We start from the raw sequence: 14,896 nt of genomic DNA on the forward strand, positions 1-14,896 counted from the left end.
GCCGGACATTATCGAAATTCAAAATTGAGGCATTGGATGCAATAACACCTTAACTCTACACAAGTCGTTATTCCGGCAATGACACTTTGATACTCTTTCATTGTAAAAGTTGTATTTCATTTTGATGGCCCTGAATGGCGGGATAATTGATTATGTGAAGTACTATGTTAAGTCAAAATGTTCAAAATTCGCAACACAAAATATATGTTACACTCATGTTTTATACATCAGGGTTTTTGGCAGTATCATGTACTTCAGCCATTCTTTTTTTTTTTTCAGGACAAAATATACCACCAAAGGAAGAGCTTAATATAAAAAATCCCCCCACGTCCAGGCTTATAATTATCAGAGAAAAAATAATAAAATCATATTAGGCCTATTTCATTATTGAAATTCTTTAAACCAGAAAATTTATTTTCTCTTCAAAATATTTTGGATTCTGAACCAGTGCTGGATGAAAATCATCCTGAAAGTGAAATCAGTGAACATGATTATTTGACACTGTAGCATAGTTTCAGAACTGATTTTCTTAACACATCTTCTGTTTTTCTTATTAGGAACTAAACAAACAAATGCTATTTTGTTTCTACGTTACATTTCCATAAAAAATGTAAGAGTATACCGGCTAACAATTCTTATTTTGTGTTATTTTCATAAGCTGAAGCCTTAATTTACTATTATTTCCTATTATACATTCAATGAAGTTCGTGTATGTTAGTGAATTAACACTTTTCTACTAGTTTTAATGCCCCTAATGTAAGAATGCTCAGACTTTATCTATGCAGTAACGACTTTTTCAATAATTTATTTACAAATACTTGTTGTATTTAAATTATAACTAATATTGGATTTGGATAATTTATTGTTGTTGTTTAGTCAACTGTCCGAAGACAGGTTTGTACCTAAAAGTAACACCAATAAGGTATCACTCATGAGACAACTAGGCCAGGAGATAATGGGGTAGTGTGACCAATTCCTTTCCCCCTCCATTACATACATCGCGGACTAGCTACATATTACAGTAGTCAGACTTCAGATATTCTTCCTCTGACACATACCGTCAAGTGAGATATACTGCCTGATAATAGATGTGCATATCAGCCAGAACCTCAGTCAGAGGTAAATAATTTATATAGTCTAAAATATTATACAAAACAAATGATGTGAATATAATATGTATTCTAGTAATAAATTTCTACATTGTTCTAAAACTTTGACGTTGTTTCTTTTTTTAAATAAAGATTTTAAACTTAAGCTGTTATTGCACCCAGCGTTTCAATTAAGTTCGAAAAATATTTTTTGTCTAAGGAAATATATTATTAATAAGTTTCTAAATGTGTCGATTACAACCTTTGTCTAATAATTTATAATAAATTGTATTTCTTGCTTGCATTATTAGTTGACCTTCCTCGTTTAGTTATTTATATTAATAATATTAGTATAGATCTTAAGCTTTGTTTAATAGGTAGTATGAAAATTTAAAATGTTTAATGTTTTAGCATTATCTCTTTTGCTTTGTGTTATATAATCGTAAACGTTCTTGTTTTGTGTAATTGAACATTATTAATTAGTTTCTTCGCTGCTGTCCTAAAATTTTGTCTGTATATATATTTCTACTGGCGTGGAAGAGAAGGCCTGATGACCTTAACATCACCAGAATAAATAAGTTGTTATTATTATTATTATTATTATTATTATTATTATTATTATTGTGACGGCAGGCTGAATATTCTCGGCTCTTCGGTGAACTTCGTGCGCGTCCGGCAGGAGAGGGGGCTCGAGGAGGAGGCGCGGACGTGACGAAGACAGAGAGGGGGAAGTAATGCTCCTGCGACTGAGGGAAGAAATCCAGAGAAGTCGAGAGGCGTCATCTTCTGGACATCTGTAGAAATTTCCAGCATCGTACTGTCCCGAAACTATGGTCTAGTTATAAATTGGGGACGCAAGTGAGCTGAGCAACAGTTGCAGTCGTTGCTAGTTTTTGGACAGCAAGCAGTGTATAGCAGTGAAGCCAGCTTCGAGACTGGAATTCGACTTGAGTGTGTCCGCAGCTGTGTGAGCGTCCTGGCCATTGGACCGTCGCCGGAAGTTCTGAGTTTGAGTGCAGTGGACCGCAGTTGGGGGACCTGAGTTCGAAGTTCAGTGGACTGTCTCTGAAGGTCTGGGGTTCGAGATACTGTGAACTCGAGTGACTGACAATGAGCTAGAAGAACTAGCCAAGGCAAGCGAACTGTGAACTGGGAACTGCCAGTTTTGTGTTGTAAATAGTGTTTTGTGAACATTAGTTAAGATTAGCAGTTCATTGTTGTTCTCAATAATCCAAGTAAATTGTCATTGTCGTCTGTGGAGTGCAATAACGAACACTGTGTTATTGTGTGGAGTGGAAATGCCATTGTTGACGGGAGTGTTTACATTCAATTATAGAAAGTAATATTATTGTTGTTGTGAATAAAAGTTACATTCTTGTTTGAATTAAAAGTTACATTATTATTATTATTATTATTATTATTATTATTATTATTATTATTATTATTATTATTTGAAACGACATTTCGAAATTAGACCCAGCCCTAAAACACATTTTTTATTATGGTTCACTTAGAGTGTATGTTACTTGTCTATTAACAGTTTAACATTGCAGAACTCGCGATTACAAATCAAACGAGTAGTCACAGGCTTGTAGCTGCTTTCGATACCGAGATATTACTGAGAGTCTTTGCTGCACGGCTAAGTTTATGCACAAATTTGACGACGTCATCTCCCGTAGCAAAGACAGGTGGCGTCATTGGGTGTGGTCACTCAAGTAACATTGGTTCATGGCTTAATTACTAATAGCGTTAGGATTCGGGTGTCGCTCATAGATTTGTTAGAGTCAGGATTTCAAATCCTGTCACTTTCTGTTTCACCACGCAATCAGGAAAGAAATACAATCTGCCCAGCATATATTTTTCATGAAAGTTCAATGTTGGCGACAGAGCTTGAACCCTCGAACTCCGGAGGTACTATTCCAAATAGTGAACACTGTCATAGAGCATTAAGTAATGCGAATGAATTAGGGACAACCCTGAACGGAGTGGCGGGCTGACAGCTCTCCTCGCAAGGCACGTTTCATTACAATTAAGACGTACACAACCTCGGCCTTCTCTTCAATCCCCGGCGGATTCCCGTCATGTAAGGGCAGTATGGCTTTTACAGGATCCAGGAGCGAATTAAAATGGACTATAAATACACCGCACTGGTTCCTGTATCTCGCACATATATTCCGTAAAAACTACACTACTTTGAAAGTGATGAATGTGGTAAAAACTAAACTATAATAATAATAATAATAATAATAATAATAATAATAATAATAATAATGTTATTACAGAAGAGCAAAATGGAAAGAGAAGAAAACTAGGGACAGAAGAACGATAAAAACAGAAGAGTAAAAAAGGAGTCATGAAAAGAGAACAGAAAAATACACAGGAAATAAAGAAAGAAAATTCAAGACAGGCAAGTATTATTGATTAGAATTGCCTACAACTCATATAACAGCATGAAATAAACTTGAGCAAGCTTTCAAAGGAAAGACATGACGAAGATGATGATAATGATCCTCGTGTATAAGTAAAGAAATGTGAGAACAAAGGACTTAAAAGAGCACGAAAAAGAATAACAAGAGACACAGAATGAAACAACAAAACAATAAGGAGAAAATACAAATGCCTATGAAGTGCCGCCGTTCACATCCATCTACTAGTAGTTTCTAGAATACGCTTTACAGCTCTTATGAAGGATGTACGTCAGACATATTCCTTATCGTGATATTTGTTGTCTTTAGTGTGGTCATTGTTGGCATTATAATAATCCTTATCGTCGTCCTTGCTGCTTTTGTCATGGTTCTTATTAAGTATTTCTTGTCACTTTCATGGTCCTTATTTTGGTAAATTTCGAAGTCCTTATCGTGGTCCATGTCGTGGTATTTATCGTAATCCTTGTCGTGGTGTTTGTCGTGTTTCTTGTCGTATATTATCATGGTCCTAATTTTGGTCCTTATTGTGGTTCTTGTTGTCTTCCTAATAGTACTTTTCGTGGTCCTGGTCCTGTGGTCTATGTCGTGGTATAATCCTTGTCGTGGTGATTGTTGTGTTTCTTGTATGTTACCATGATCCTGATCTTTGTCCTTGTCGTGGTCCTTGTTGTCTTTGTCGTGATCCTTACAATGTTCCTTGCTGTCTTTGCCGTATGTCTACATTTGTTATTTCAAAATTAATATTGTTTTTCCACTTTGGTGAATGACTTTCGCGTTACACGGTATATTTCAATCTTTCATGGAAGATAAACGATCAAGGACGTTAAAAGAGACCTACACCAGAAATACTCAGACAGCTGATAACATTTTGCACTGGTGTGTACTTTGGAGGAGGATGAAAATAGGCCTACGCATGCACGACCAGATGTCTTCCTGGCTACGTCGATATCGAGTGAACCGCGCTGTAGAACTTTAACTTTCGAAGATCAAGAGTCGTCTCATTCTTTTTTGGGGGAACTGTACGTCAGCAAATGTAGCTTCAGCTCATCTTCGCTACAAAGTATTATAATCGTGAGGCAGATATTTTGCTAAATAATACGTGCCCTGGTCGTTTGATTGGTAGAAGAGGTTCTACACTGCGCGGCAAAAAAAAATTATAGGTCATTCGTTATGTCGTGAGCCTACATACGAGTGAGGGGGGAGCAGAAAGTAGACTGAGAAGCTTCCCCTCCCTCACTACGCTGTCACTCGTAGCCAGCTGTCTCACTTACACTCACTACGGCGCATACTTGCATTTGGTTTAACGAGATATGACCTATATTGGTATTATAACCGGTCATAGCGCGCGTGTTTATGGAGATCTTACTGCTCTCTTGCACGGAAGGAAATGAATCGGCGGTGAATGGAGGTGATTTAGGTATACAGTCCCGTATAAATATTACATCGGTAAGAGATAATAAGAAAATATTATGTTGATCTTTCCTTTTTTCAAAGCATACGTTGAAAATGATGTCCACCTTTCTAGATGCAAGAATCACATCGAAGGAAATCCCAGATATTAAAGAAAAAAATAGAGCTACAGTAAGTCCTAGGAAATTTTCACTCGAATAGTATAAGAATGCGACATGTAACAAAGATCAACATTAAGAGAGCTGAAAATGCTGAAATTTTATCCTTATAGAATGACATTGGTTCATCGATTACAGCAAGAGTTACTAGCGTGAATTTTTATGAGTCAATATTGCAATCTGTTCATGACGGTACTGTTGATCCATCTCATAATGACGATGAAGCTCGGTTCCATTTAAGCACTTATGACAACCGTCACAATTCAAGGCACTGGTAAACTAAAAATCCTTATTTAGTGCATGTATAATATAATATCCAATTTATTTTATTTATTTATTTTGCTATTAATTGTAACATAAAATACAATATAAACAGAAAAACTTTAGCTCGCCAATGAAAGAGTAGAACTCGTGCTCAGGGGCGGATTACCGAATTCAAATTAAGAAGAATATAATACAATTTGTCTTATGTCTACTACGCAATTTGAATTTACAATTTTCCATTTTTATAGAATCCATACATAACTTTTTAAATTTAATACTATAACTATTAGAATGGACAAAATTTGGATATTTAAATATAAATTTGTTATATATTCTTGGGCCTAAATTACTACTATGATTAAATACTGTAGTAGTATTGCATTTTGGTTCAAACAATCTTAAAGGATTCATACCTTTTGTTTCATAACTATGCGAATAGAATTCAAAATTATTTCGATTTTTATGTATGAATTTTATTAATACAATATAATAAATTTGTCTCATTTTAAGAACATTAAAGTCTGAAAACAATTTTTGAGATGGATAATGAATAGATTTATGAAGACATATTTTAATTATTTTCTTCTGTAATAAATAAAGTGCATTAAAATTGGATTTAAATGAGCTATCCAATCCTATAATTCCATACATAATTACCGATTGAAATAAAGTTAAGTATATTGTGCGTAATAAACTTAATTACAAGTAATTCCTCAATAAAAATAATATATTATTTTACGTAATTTATTATAAAAGTAATTAATGTGTTGTTTCCATTTTAAATGACTGTCGAAAATTATGCCTAAATACTTAACTTCAGAGGACTCCTTAATAATAGGACATTTATACTGTATAAGGCAACAATTAGGGTTATGTAATTTAATACATAATATAGATGTAGGAGGTTTGTTACAATACTTTTGTTATTTGTGTGTCTAAATTGTTAACTTGTTTCATATTCTAATTTTAAGACCTCAAGATGCACGAAATAGAGCGAAAACGTTTGCCAACAAAAGGAAATGAAAATAAAATACGAGTACTTAGAAGTATATAAGCTACAGACAGAAATATTTTTTACATAAATTATATTATATGCTGTCTATAAAATTAAGAAATCGATTTGTTCGTCTTATAACGTATGTATTTGTTGAATAAAAATGTAATGTTCTAGCGCTTTTATTTCAATCTTAAAATTGTCGCGTTACACAGGTATGTGTTCGTTATATATTAATTTAATTTTATAGTACTCTCGCTTTAAGGATAAAATGTTTTTGTTCGTCATATATCATGTTCGCTTAAGAATGTAATGTTACATCGCCCTCACTTCAACCCGCATTTATTTTTATTTACACCTTACTGTTTCCTTTTCATTTAAATATGCTGTTACAACGCTCTTTCTTCAGCCTGTAAAGTTCTTGCTTGTATTATAAAATATTATTTCTTTCAGGCACCACATGCCGAATTCTATATGTATTAATTAACTTCTAAGAAGGTTATAGAATTGTCTGTTCACTGCTGAAGATACTACAAGCTACTTCAAGGGAACAAAAATAATGTACTCACTCGAGATGCGACTTCTGCACGTCAAAGTCCTTGAATGTAATCTCGATGATTTCGTCTCGACTGGCGATGAAAGTGTAGAGCAAGCAGTTGATGTTGTCCTGGTAGGGGTGAGGGTAGTCCGGACTACTGAAGGTGCCGTACTCCTTGCCGTACGTGGCGGAGAAGAGCAGACACTCACAACCTGAGACAAGAATAAACGGTGGCATGCAAACGACACTCATTTACACATTTTACATTTAATTCAGTGACACCAATTCGGGCAAAAGGAAATATATTTCTGGAAATACTCGTAATCCGTAAATTAATTTGTTGTGTTTAGCGATTTGCAACTACAAAGACACACTGCTTCTATCTTACTTAAATATTAGAATTATTTTAATATGGCTGGAATCGTATTATTAAAAATTCAAGATATTCCCATTATTGTAGAAAAATTATAAGAAACCTCCAAGTAAAAAGCAGCTGAGCATATCAGACACGAATAGCTCGAATCGTATTACGAACAGAAGATATTCCCATTATTGTAGAAAATTAAAAGAAAACTCCCAGTAAAAAGCAGCTAAGCATATCAGAGCTTGAATCGTATTACGAATTGAAGATATTCCCATTATTGTTGAAAATTATTTATTTATTTATTTATTTATTTATTTATTTATTTACTTATTTATTTATTTATTTATTTATTTATTTATTTATTTATTTATTTATTTATTTATTTATTTATTTATTTATTTATTTATTTATTTATTTATTTATTTATTTATATGTCTATAACAGGGCAAAGACCCAATTACAATAAGCAGTACAAATATTTGTTTAGTACATAAAATTGGGGAAGAAAACTCCGAATAAAAAGCAGCTAAGCATATCAGACACGAATAGCTCGAATCGCATTCCGAACAGATGATATTCCCATTATTGTAGAAAAATTATATGAAAACTCCAAGTAAAAGGCAGCTAAGCATATCAGACACGAATAGCTCGAATCGTATTACGAACAGAAGATATTCCCATTATTGTAGAAACATTATAAGAAAACTCCAAGTAAAAAGCAGCTTAGCATATCAGACACGAATAGCTAGAATCGTATTACGAATTGAAGATAGTTCCATTATAGAAAATTATAAGAGAACTTTCTTTAAAATGCAGCTGAAACGAAGCAGCTTTCCTTGGGCTTAGTTATTTGGAGTGACCAGCTATAACGAGCCCAACGAATAAGTAATCCTTCTGGTGAGACCTACCTGGCGATAGAACCTGTGTGTAGTTCCGAAAACTGAGAAATGTTAAGTTTCAGGATACGATGGAAAACACAAAAGTCTATTTCTGATTTAGACATGAAACAGTTAACATAATAGAATCATTCTTTTTATAAATTGTTGAAGTTGAAACCTGTAATTAGCTCTGAATAATTGGAGATACTTAGTCCCAGCAAACTATTGAATACTCAGAAGTTTTCCTTCCGAAATACAGAGTCGGTACTAAAGTGAAATAAACACTTTGAATGTTTTATGAATCCACAACTATTAACTTTATCAGGTATCACTTTACACTACAAAGCAAATCTTCAAGTTTATTTTGGGAACTCTCAAATATTCAATATTTGTTCCTTGGGTCACGCGGCACACATTAATGCGTTAGTCTATCTCCTCTCAATGTAAATCAATTTACAATAAATATAAACATTTCATCTAAAAATCAATTAATCTAAATCATTTGGAAGTGGGGGAACGTAAACTTTGTTCTTTACAAATCCCCCCTCCCAAAAAAAAATTGCACGGCGTGAGATCTGGAGTCCTTGGTGACTACCGACGTGGGTTCGGTTGTCGTCTGCTGTACGCGAATCCAGCGCTGTGCATGTGTTTCGTCCCGATAAATTTTAATTTCTAACACCCGACGCCAGTGAGCGATACTCTGTCCTGTTTAGAGATGAAGTTCCCTTGTCAATAGCTCCTCAACTTAATGGCGCAAAGTGCATATCGATATCACAGATATTCATTTGTGTGCTTCTGGCAGCGCAATAATTAGCGCAGTAGTACCAACAGTGTGCCCTATCGAAACTTATATAGAGTTCAACCTAACAGCGTAAAAAAGTATGTCGATATCACAAATAGCTTTTGTTTTATACAACCTTGAAAATGTCCATCTCTTCTGTGGCAATATCGTTAGTGAAATAATAAATATTGCCCTATAAATGTCAGTGTAATAAGTTTCTTTACATGTTTAGAATATTGTAAACTTTAGGCAGCCTATAAATTTACATTGCTATAGTTCAACTGTGGCATTGGTGGAAATAGTGAAAGTAGAAAGATATTTGGCGAGATTGTAATTCAATTACCTGAAATTTGCGAAACAATTCCAAAGTACCTCTGAAAAAAAAAAAAAAAAAAAAAAAGCGAGAAATGACTAATGAGCTGAAGCGATATTTGAACGCATATTCGATCGCAGCCCTGAAATACAGGTTCGACTCCCTACCGCTGTACAAGTGTGTTTATTCACTACTCTTTATTTATGGAGTCTCCTGATGAATAAGGGAACTACACATGGAAAGTATTTTTTATTGAAATGTATACTTATATACAAAATCAAGTATACGTAAAACATTTGAACAGTGCATAATTTTCAATGGTCATACACCACTTCTTAAAGCATTCCGAATTAGGCCTACACAATTAATGCATGCCATTCGTAAATCCGAGCTAGATATTATGAATGAAGCCATTTTTGCAGAATTTCAAACCTAACAGCAGAACATATAACAAAAGGAAATACCGTTGTCTGATGGGGTTCGAAGACGAGGATTTCGTAGCTTGTAGCCAATCGGTGTTATTAATTGAGCTCACCAAAATCCGAGACGGCCAGAGAACAAACTCGGAGCATTCAATCTATCACAAAGCAGACTCTGATGTGGTAACCAATAGTTACACAATCGATACCAGAACAGCGTGGCTGTGCTTGAGGGCGCTAATAACTGGAGCAAAGTCAAGGAACTGGAAAATAAAACACATCACGTATGAAACGGTCTCAATGCAGAGACTCCTCTACGTGTGTGCCTCCCCGGCTATGATTGTCAAAGCACATACTGCTAAGACCGCTACATGCATAAGATTAATCCAGTAATGAAGGTATAAACGGTGTCAGAAATTCACGTACAATAAACAATAATAAATATATAGAAAACAAACAATAGATTTAAATAATATAATTAGAATGTCATTACGAGGGAAAGGGATTTGGAATATTATAAAGAATGGTGAAACGTAGTATAGATATTCGTAGCTCAGTGACTGCCGATCGAGCTATGTCATAAAGCATGGACGAGTACTGTTCACTTCATACAAACTTACACGCAATGTTCTGTAAACGTATTTCAGAATACACAAATGTTATATTTTAATGACATATAGCGGCCTACATACATAATCTGCACTTCATTTTGAAATACATATATTTTTCTTGGCAACGCACAAGACACCAATAAACAACATTACAAATATACATAATTAAATATAAATCTCTGCGTCCTCACGTGTCAGTGGAAACATTGATGGCTGATAGACAGTTGTCTTCTGTATGGAACTCGCCTCTGAATATGTATGTTTTTCTGTCAGGAACGTGTTAAATTAAAACCTTTATTTACAATATCATGAAATATGATAATATGTATGCTACAGTATTTACAATATATGAAATATGCTACAATATTTACAATATAGCCTAATTCAGTATAATTAAATGTTGAACAAAATGTAGAACCAAACGAAATGGCATTTTCAATTAATGCTATGTTTTGTTGATGATACAATTTATTGCTGGTGTGCCTTGTTATAATAAATTGTAAATATAATTTTCAAATTTTCAAAATACAACTTTGCTCTGTTGCAAGGAAGGCAATTTTTTAACATGGAAAATCTCCGCTCTACATCTGCAGAGACAATTGGAGAGTACTTTAAACAAGATACGTCAATTAAATTCACATGTTGAATAACGTCATTGGACACGTTTTTGTTAGTACATCTGAACCATTATTTTTAATCAAATCCTGTTCATTTTTTAACCAACACGTTTTCCTACTTCACCTTTTACTGCACTCAGTTTATTTAGAATAGTCCTCATTATATTTATTTGCTCAACTAGTTCTATTGCTGACTTTTCTAGTCGAATAATGGCATCCGGTAAATATAAAAAATTTGACTTAATATCCATTACTTCTTTCTCGAATGTTCTATCATTAGCAGTTCCTGGCATATTTGAATCGCAGCCGTGTTATCGGGATCGAAAGACTGCACCACTTTCTTCACAGATTGGAGGTGATTTGCGTAATAATTGTAAGCTTCTAACCATGACCCCCATCTCTTAAGAACTGGACATCGGGGGAGCGACAATTTAGGAAATTGTTTCCTGAATTTTGATACTCGATCTGGAGGTTTTACAAATATAGTCTTTCAATTTTGTATTGTTGGTTGGTTTCACTTTCGGCATTGTACCCGCACTTCACTACTCTGAACTGCAAACCTGCATGTTGAAGTTCTTATGCGACAACTGTCCCGTTCACCTGTTGTTGACGTGCAGAGACCTGCGAGTATGTCATGGAGGGGAGGACTTGGTATAAAGCAGCGATGCCCAACCTTAACCGCAAGAGGAGTCGGCGGATTTACCTCCACCCTCTCTTTACGAAGCTACTACGCATTCATGTACTCATGATGTCACAAGCTTCTCTTATTACAGTGGAGGCTTCAGTTAATTTCAATGTCATTATTTTGTGATGGAAAGAAAATCAAATAAGCATCTTGAACACCTTTTCTGTTAGTGGCTTTGTTGGCACTGTTTACTTCCAACCAGTTCGTCAATGTTTGCCGCAAAGGCTGAACAACAGAGTCTTAAAAGGTGGACCAAATGTTCGTGCCCTACTCTATTACGAGATTGGCATTTTATTTGATTCATTCTGGAGAACATCTGCTCGCAGATATATGTAGAACCAAAGATTGTCATTAAATTCGCAGCAAACATTCGCAATCTGGGAAATGTTTCCCTGGGTAAAGATTTAAACAAATCCCAACCTTCTTTCTGAGAACATTTCGTGGCTGTAGAATTCTGCAAAGCAACTAGTTCCATTTGCAGATCATGCGGAACATCTTTGCAAGCAAAATTGAACGGGTTGTTAAAAAGACCAATTTTCGCCTGTATTGTTTTCAAGTCTCGAAATTTGGACTCGAAAGTGTCATATAGTTCCTTTATAATTGTTACATATTTTTCTAACAGAGTGACATTTGTTGTAAAAATTGATTCCAAGGAATGAAAATGATATAAGTCGCCAGTTTCCAGTTGACTTTGCCATAGTGTTAATTTTGTCATAAATGTATTCACTGCGTCAGATAAACTAATTACGTTTTTATCTTTTCCCTGCAAACTCATATTTAGGATATCAAGGTGATGAAATAGATCGGTCGAAAAAGCCAGGTCACACAGCCATTCTTCTTGAGTTAGTTCTGGAACTTCATGGCCCTACAAATAATAAATATTATAAATTATAACAAACCATTATATTTTAGGGGTACGTTATAATGGATACTAAATATGAGTATTTTATATTTTTATGCTTACTTGTTTTTTCATGAAGTTATTTTCGAAGTGCCTTTTAATATTATATCGTGAAATCCACGATAAATGAGTTTTGCAAATAAGACACTTGACCGTCGTTTCCTCTGCAACACAAAAATATTCTTCTTCCCACTCTTTCTGGAAAATGGTATGTTTGGTTGCCTTGGAACCTGCCATTACAGTCAGCCGCCCCTGAGAGAATAAAAGTAGGGGAAGTGGTTCATCCACGGTCATGCCTCCAAACGAAGGAGGTGGGGTAAAGCCACGCTGTGACGTCATTAGCTCTTATGAGAAGGGGTTGGGCATCGCTGGTATAAAGGATTGTAAACAAATGACTGTGTAGATGCCAATACTAGCTTTTACTGCTCCAAATTCCGTTCCCTAGTCATTACAAACAGTCAGTAACTTTCAATACTTTACTTTTGGAATGTTATTATTACAACCCGTTTGTTTCGCAAAATGCCTTTTTTTTACCGGGTGGAAGTAAATCATCATTTGCATATATGTAAATGTGATTTGGTCTAAATAAAAGTGACAGGGCCAATTTTTATGTTGCTTATTTTGCCTTTCTAAGGTGTTTCTTAATATTAAATGCCCTTTTTGGCATTTTACAGCAATATTCCTTGTTTATTTGCAATTTTCTAATTAATTGTAATATAATGTGTATGAAATTTAAATATTTGAAACAATAACTAACTTTACTAACAATAGTAAATAAAAGTAATCTATTTCGGTGTTTAATCTGCTATAGGTATCCTACAAGCAAAACTCAGCTCGTACCTCTAGTGGCGCGCATGCTATACCCCTCTTACGGCTGGTCCACAATAAACCGGGAACAGAAACGAGAACGAGAATAAAAAAATTGTTAAAATAAATGTAGGCCATATTTAAATGTGAGCATTCACAATTAACTTTCAAGTTCTCGTTCCCGGATTCGGGAAGCTTCTCGTTAATTGTGAATGCTCACATTTAAATACATTTACTTTAACAATATTTCCGTTCTCGTTTCCGTTCCCGGTTTATTGTAAACCAGCCTTTACTTTCCTGCAGTAAGCGTGAGAGCATGCTGGGAACGGGAGCATAAGTCATCATCCTCGAGAGAGTCACGCCCGCTGGTTTCTGCGCACTGAGTTTTCCTTGTTGGATGCCTATAATAATCGTGCTTTAATACCATTGGTGAAATATGAATAATGATCGACAATCCACAGTTACAAATATAATATTGTCATGTCTTCACGATACCAACAATCAGCTTTAAATATTAAGCTCATTCTCATAGAAGTTGTCACGTAGCATTTTCAATTCTTTTCTTTCAGATTTTCAAATCTTACTGTTATAATTTTGTGCTACAAGTGTTTATTATTGTAGGATAAAGAAATTTGTGTGAGGAACAGTTTTTGTCGGGTGACAAGGTATACGATCGGTTAGCTAGAATGCCTAAATTCAGTAAACCATTGAAAAGTAAACTTCATGCTTACGTTAGTGAATTTAGTGTTTTCAGCCAATGGAACAGTTTAAGGTTTGTGAAAAAACAGTCAATCACGAAAAAAGTATTTTATAAGCCAACATCCTACATCCAACAGCGAATCTACGAAGCAAATATGTCAGTTATGTTGATAAAATTTAAATTTATTGCTAAAATATATTTTACTTTTTTTTTAATTTATAATGCCTTTTTTAAAGATTATTGTCTTTTTTATGTTTTATTGCCTTTTTTGCCTGCTTATTTTAACTCTTACAAATGCCTAAACATCCGGGCTCTAGTTATTATAAACAACCAATAACTTCCAATATATTACTATAACAATGTGATCATAAACAATCAATAACTTCAAATATTTTGCTTGAAATGCTATTATAAACACCTAACATCTTTCAATATCTTACTTGGAATGATAATTTATAAACTACCAATATCTTTCAATATTCTATGTCGAATACCGTTCAAAATTTTACATTAAATACGTTACATCATCATCATCATCATCATCATCATATTCATCATCGTCCTTGCAAGTATTAGACCTGTTACGGTCTCCGTCCATCTTTTCAGGGGGCGTCCCAAAGATCGTCTTCCTTCCATGTGGTATATAGCTGAGAATTTGTCTTGGGGGTCTAGAATGGTCCATCCTATTGACATGGTTGAGCCATTTTTTACTATAATGGTTGAGATGTTCTTAAATAGGTGTAATTTTCAATTTTTTTGTAATTAGTTCATTCCTTTTGTGGTCAACCAAGCTGTAGCCGGCAGTCCTCCTTAGAAATCTCATTTCCGCAGTTGTTAGGCGTTGAATACTTTACTTTGAATGCTAATGTAAACACTCAGAATATCTTTCAATATTTTACTTGGAATGTGATTGTAAGCAACCAATATCTTTCAATATTTTAC

At 34.5% G+C, this 14,896-nt stretch overlaps 1 protein-coding gene across 1 annotated transcript in view; it reads right to left on the bottom strand.

The window, feature by feature from the left end:
* LOC138711652 (procollagen C-endopeptidase enhancer 1-like) overlaps window positions 1-14,896 on the bottom strand; it is a 1,452,145-nt gene that overhangs the window by 865,729 nt on the left and 571,520 nt on the right. Inside the window, exon 3 of the mRNA XM_069842784.1 lies at window positions 6,910-7,090. Coding sequence (XP_069698885.1) covers window positions 6,910-7,090 — 181 coding nt within the window. The remainder of the gene's footprint in view (window positions 1-6,909; window positions 7,091-14,896) is intronic.

Source organism: Periplaneta americana, chromosome 13 (assembly GCF_040183065.1).
Source record: "Periplaneta americana isolate PAMFEO1 chromosome 13, P.americana_PAMFEO1_priV1, whole genome shotgun sequence".
NCBI classification, from domain to species: Eukaryota; Metazoa; Arthropoda; class Insecta; order Blattodea; family Blattidae; genus Periplaneta; species Periplaneta americana.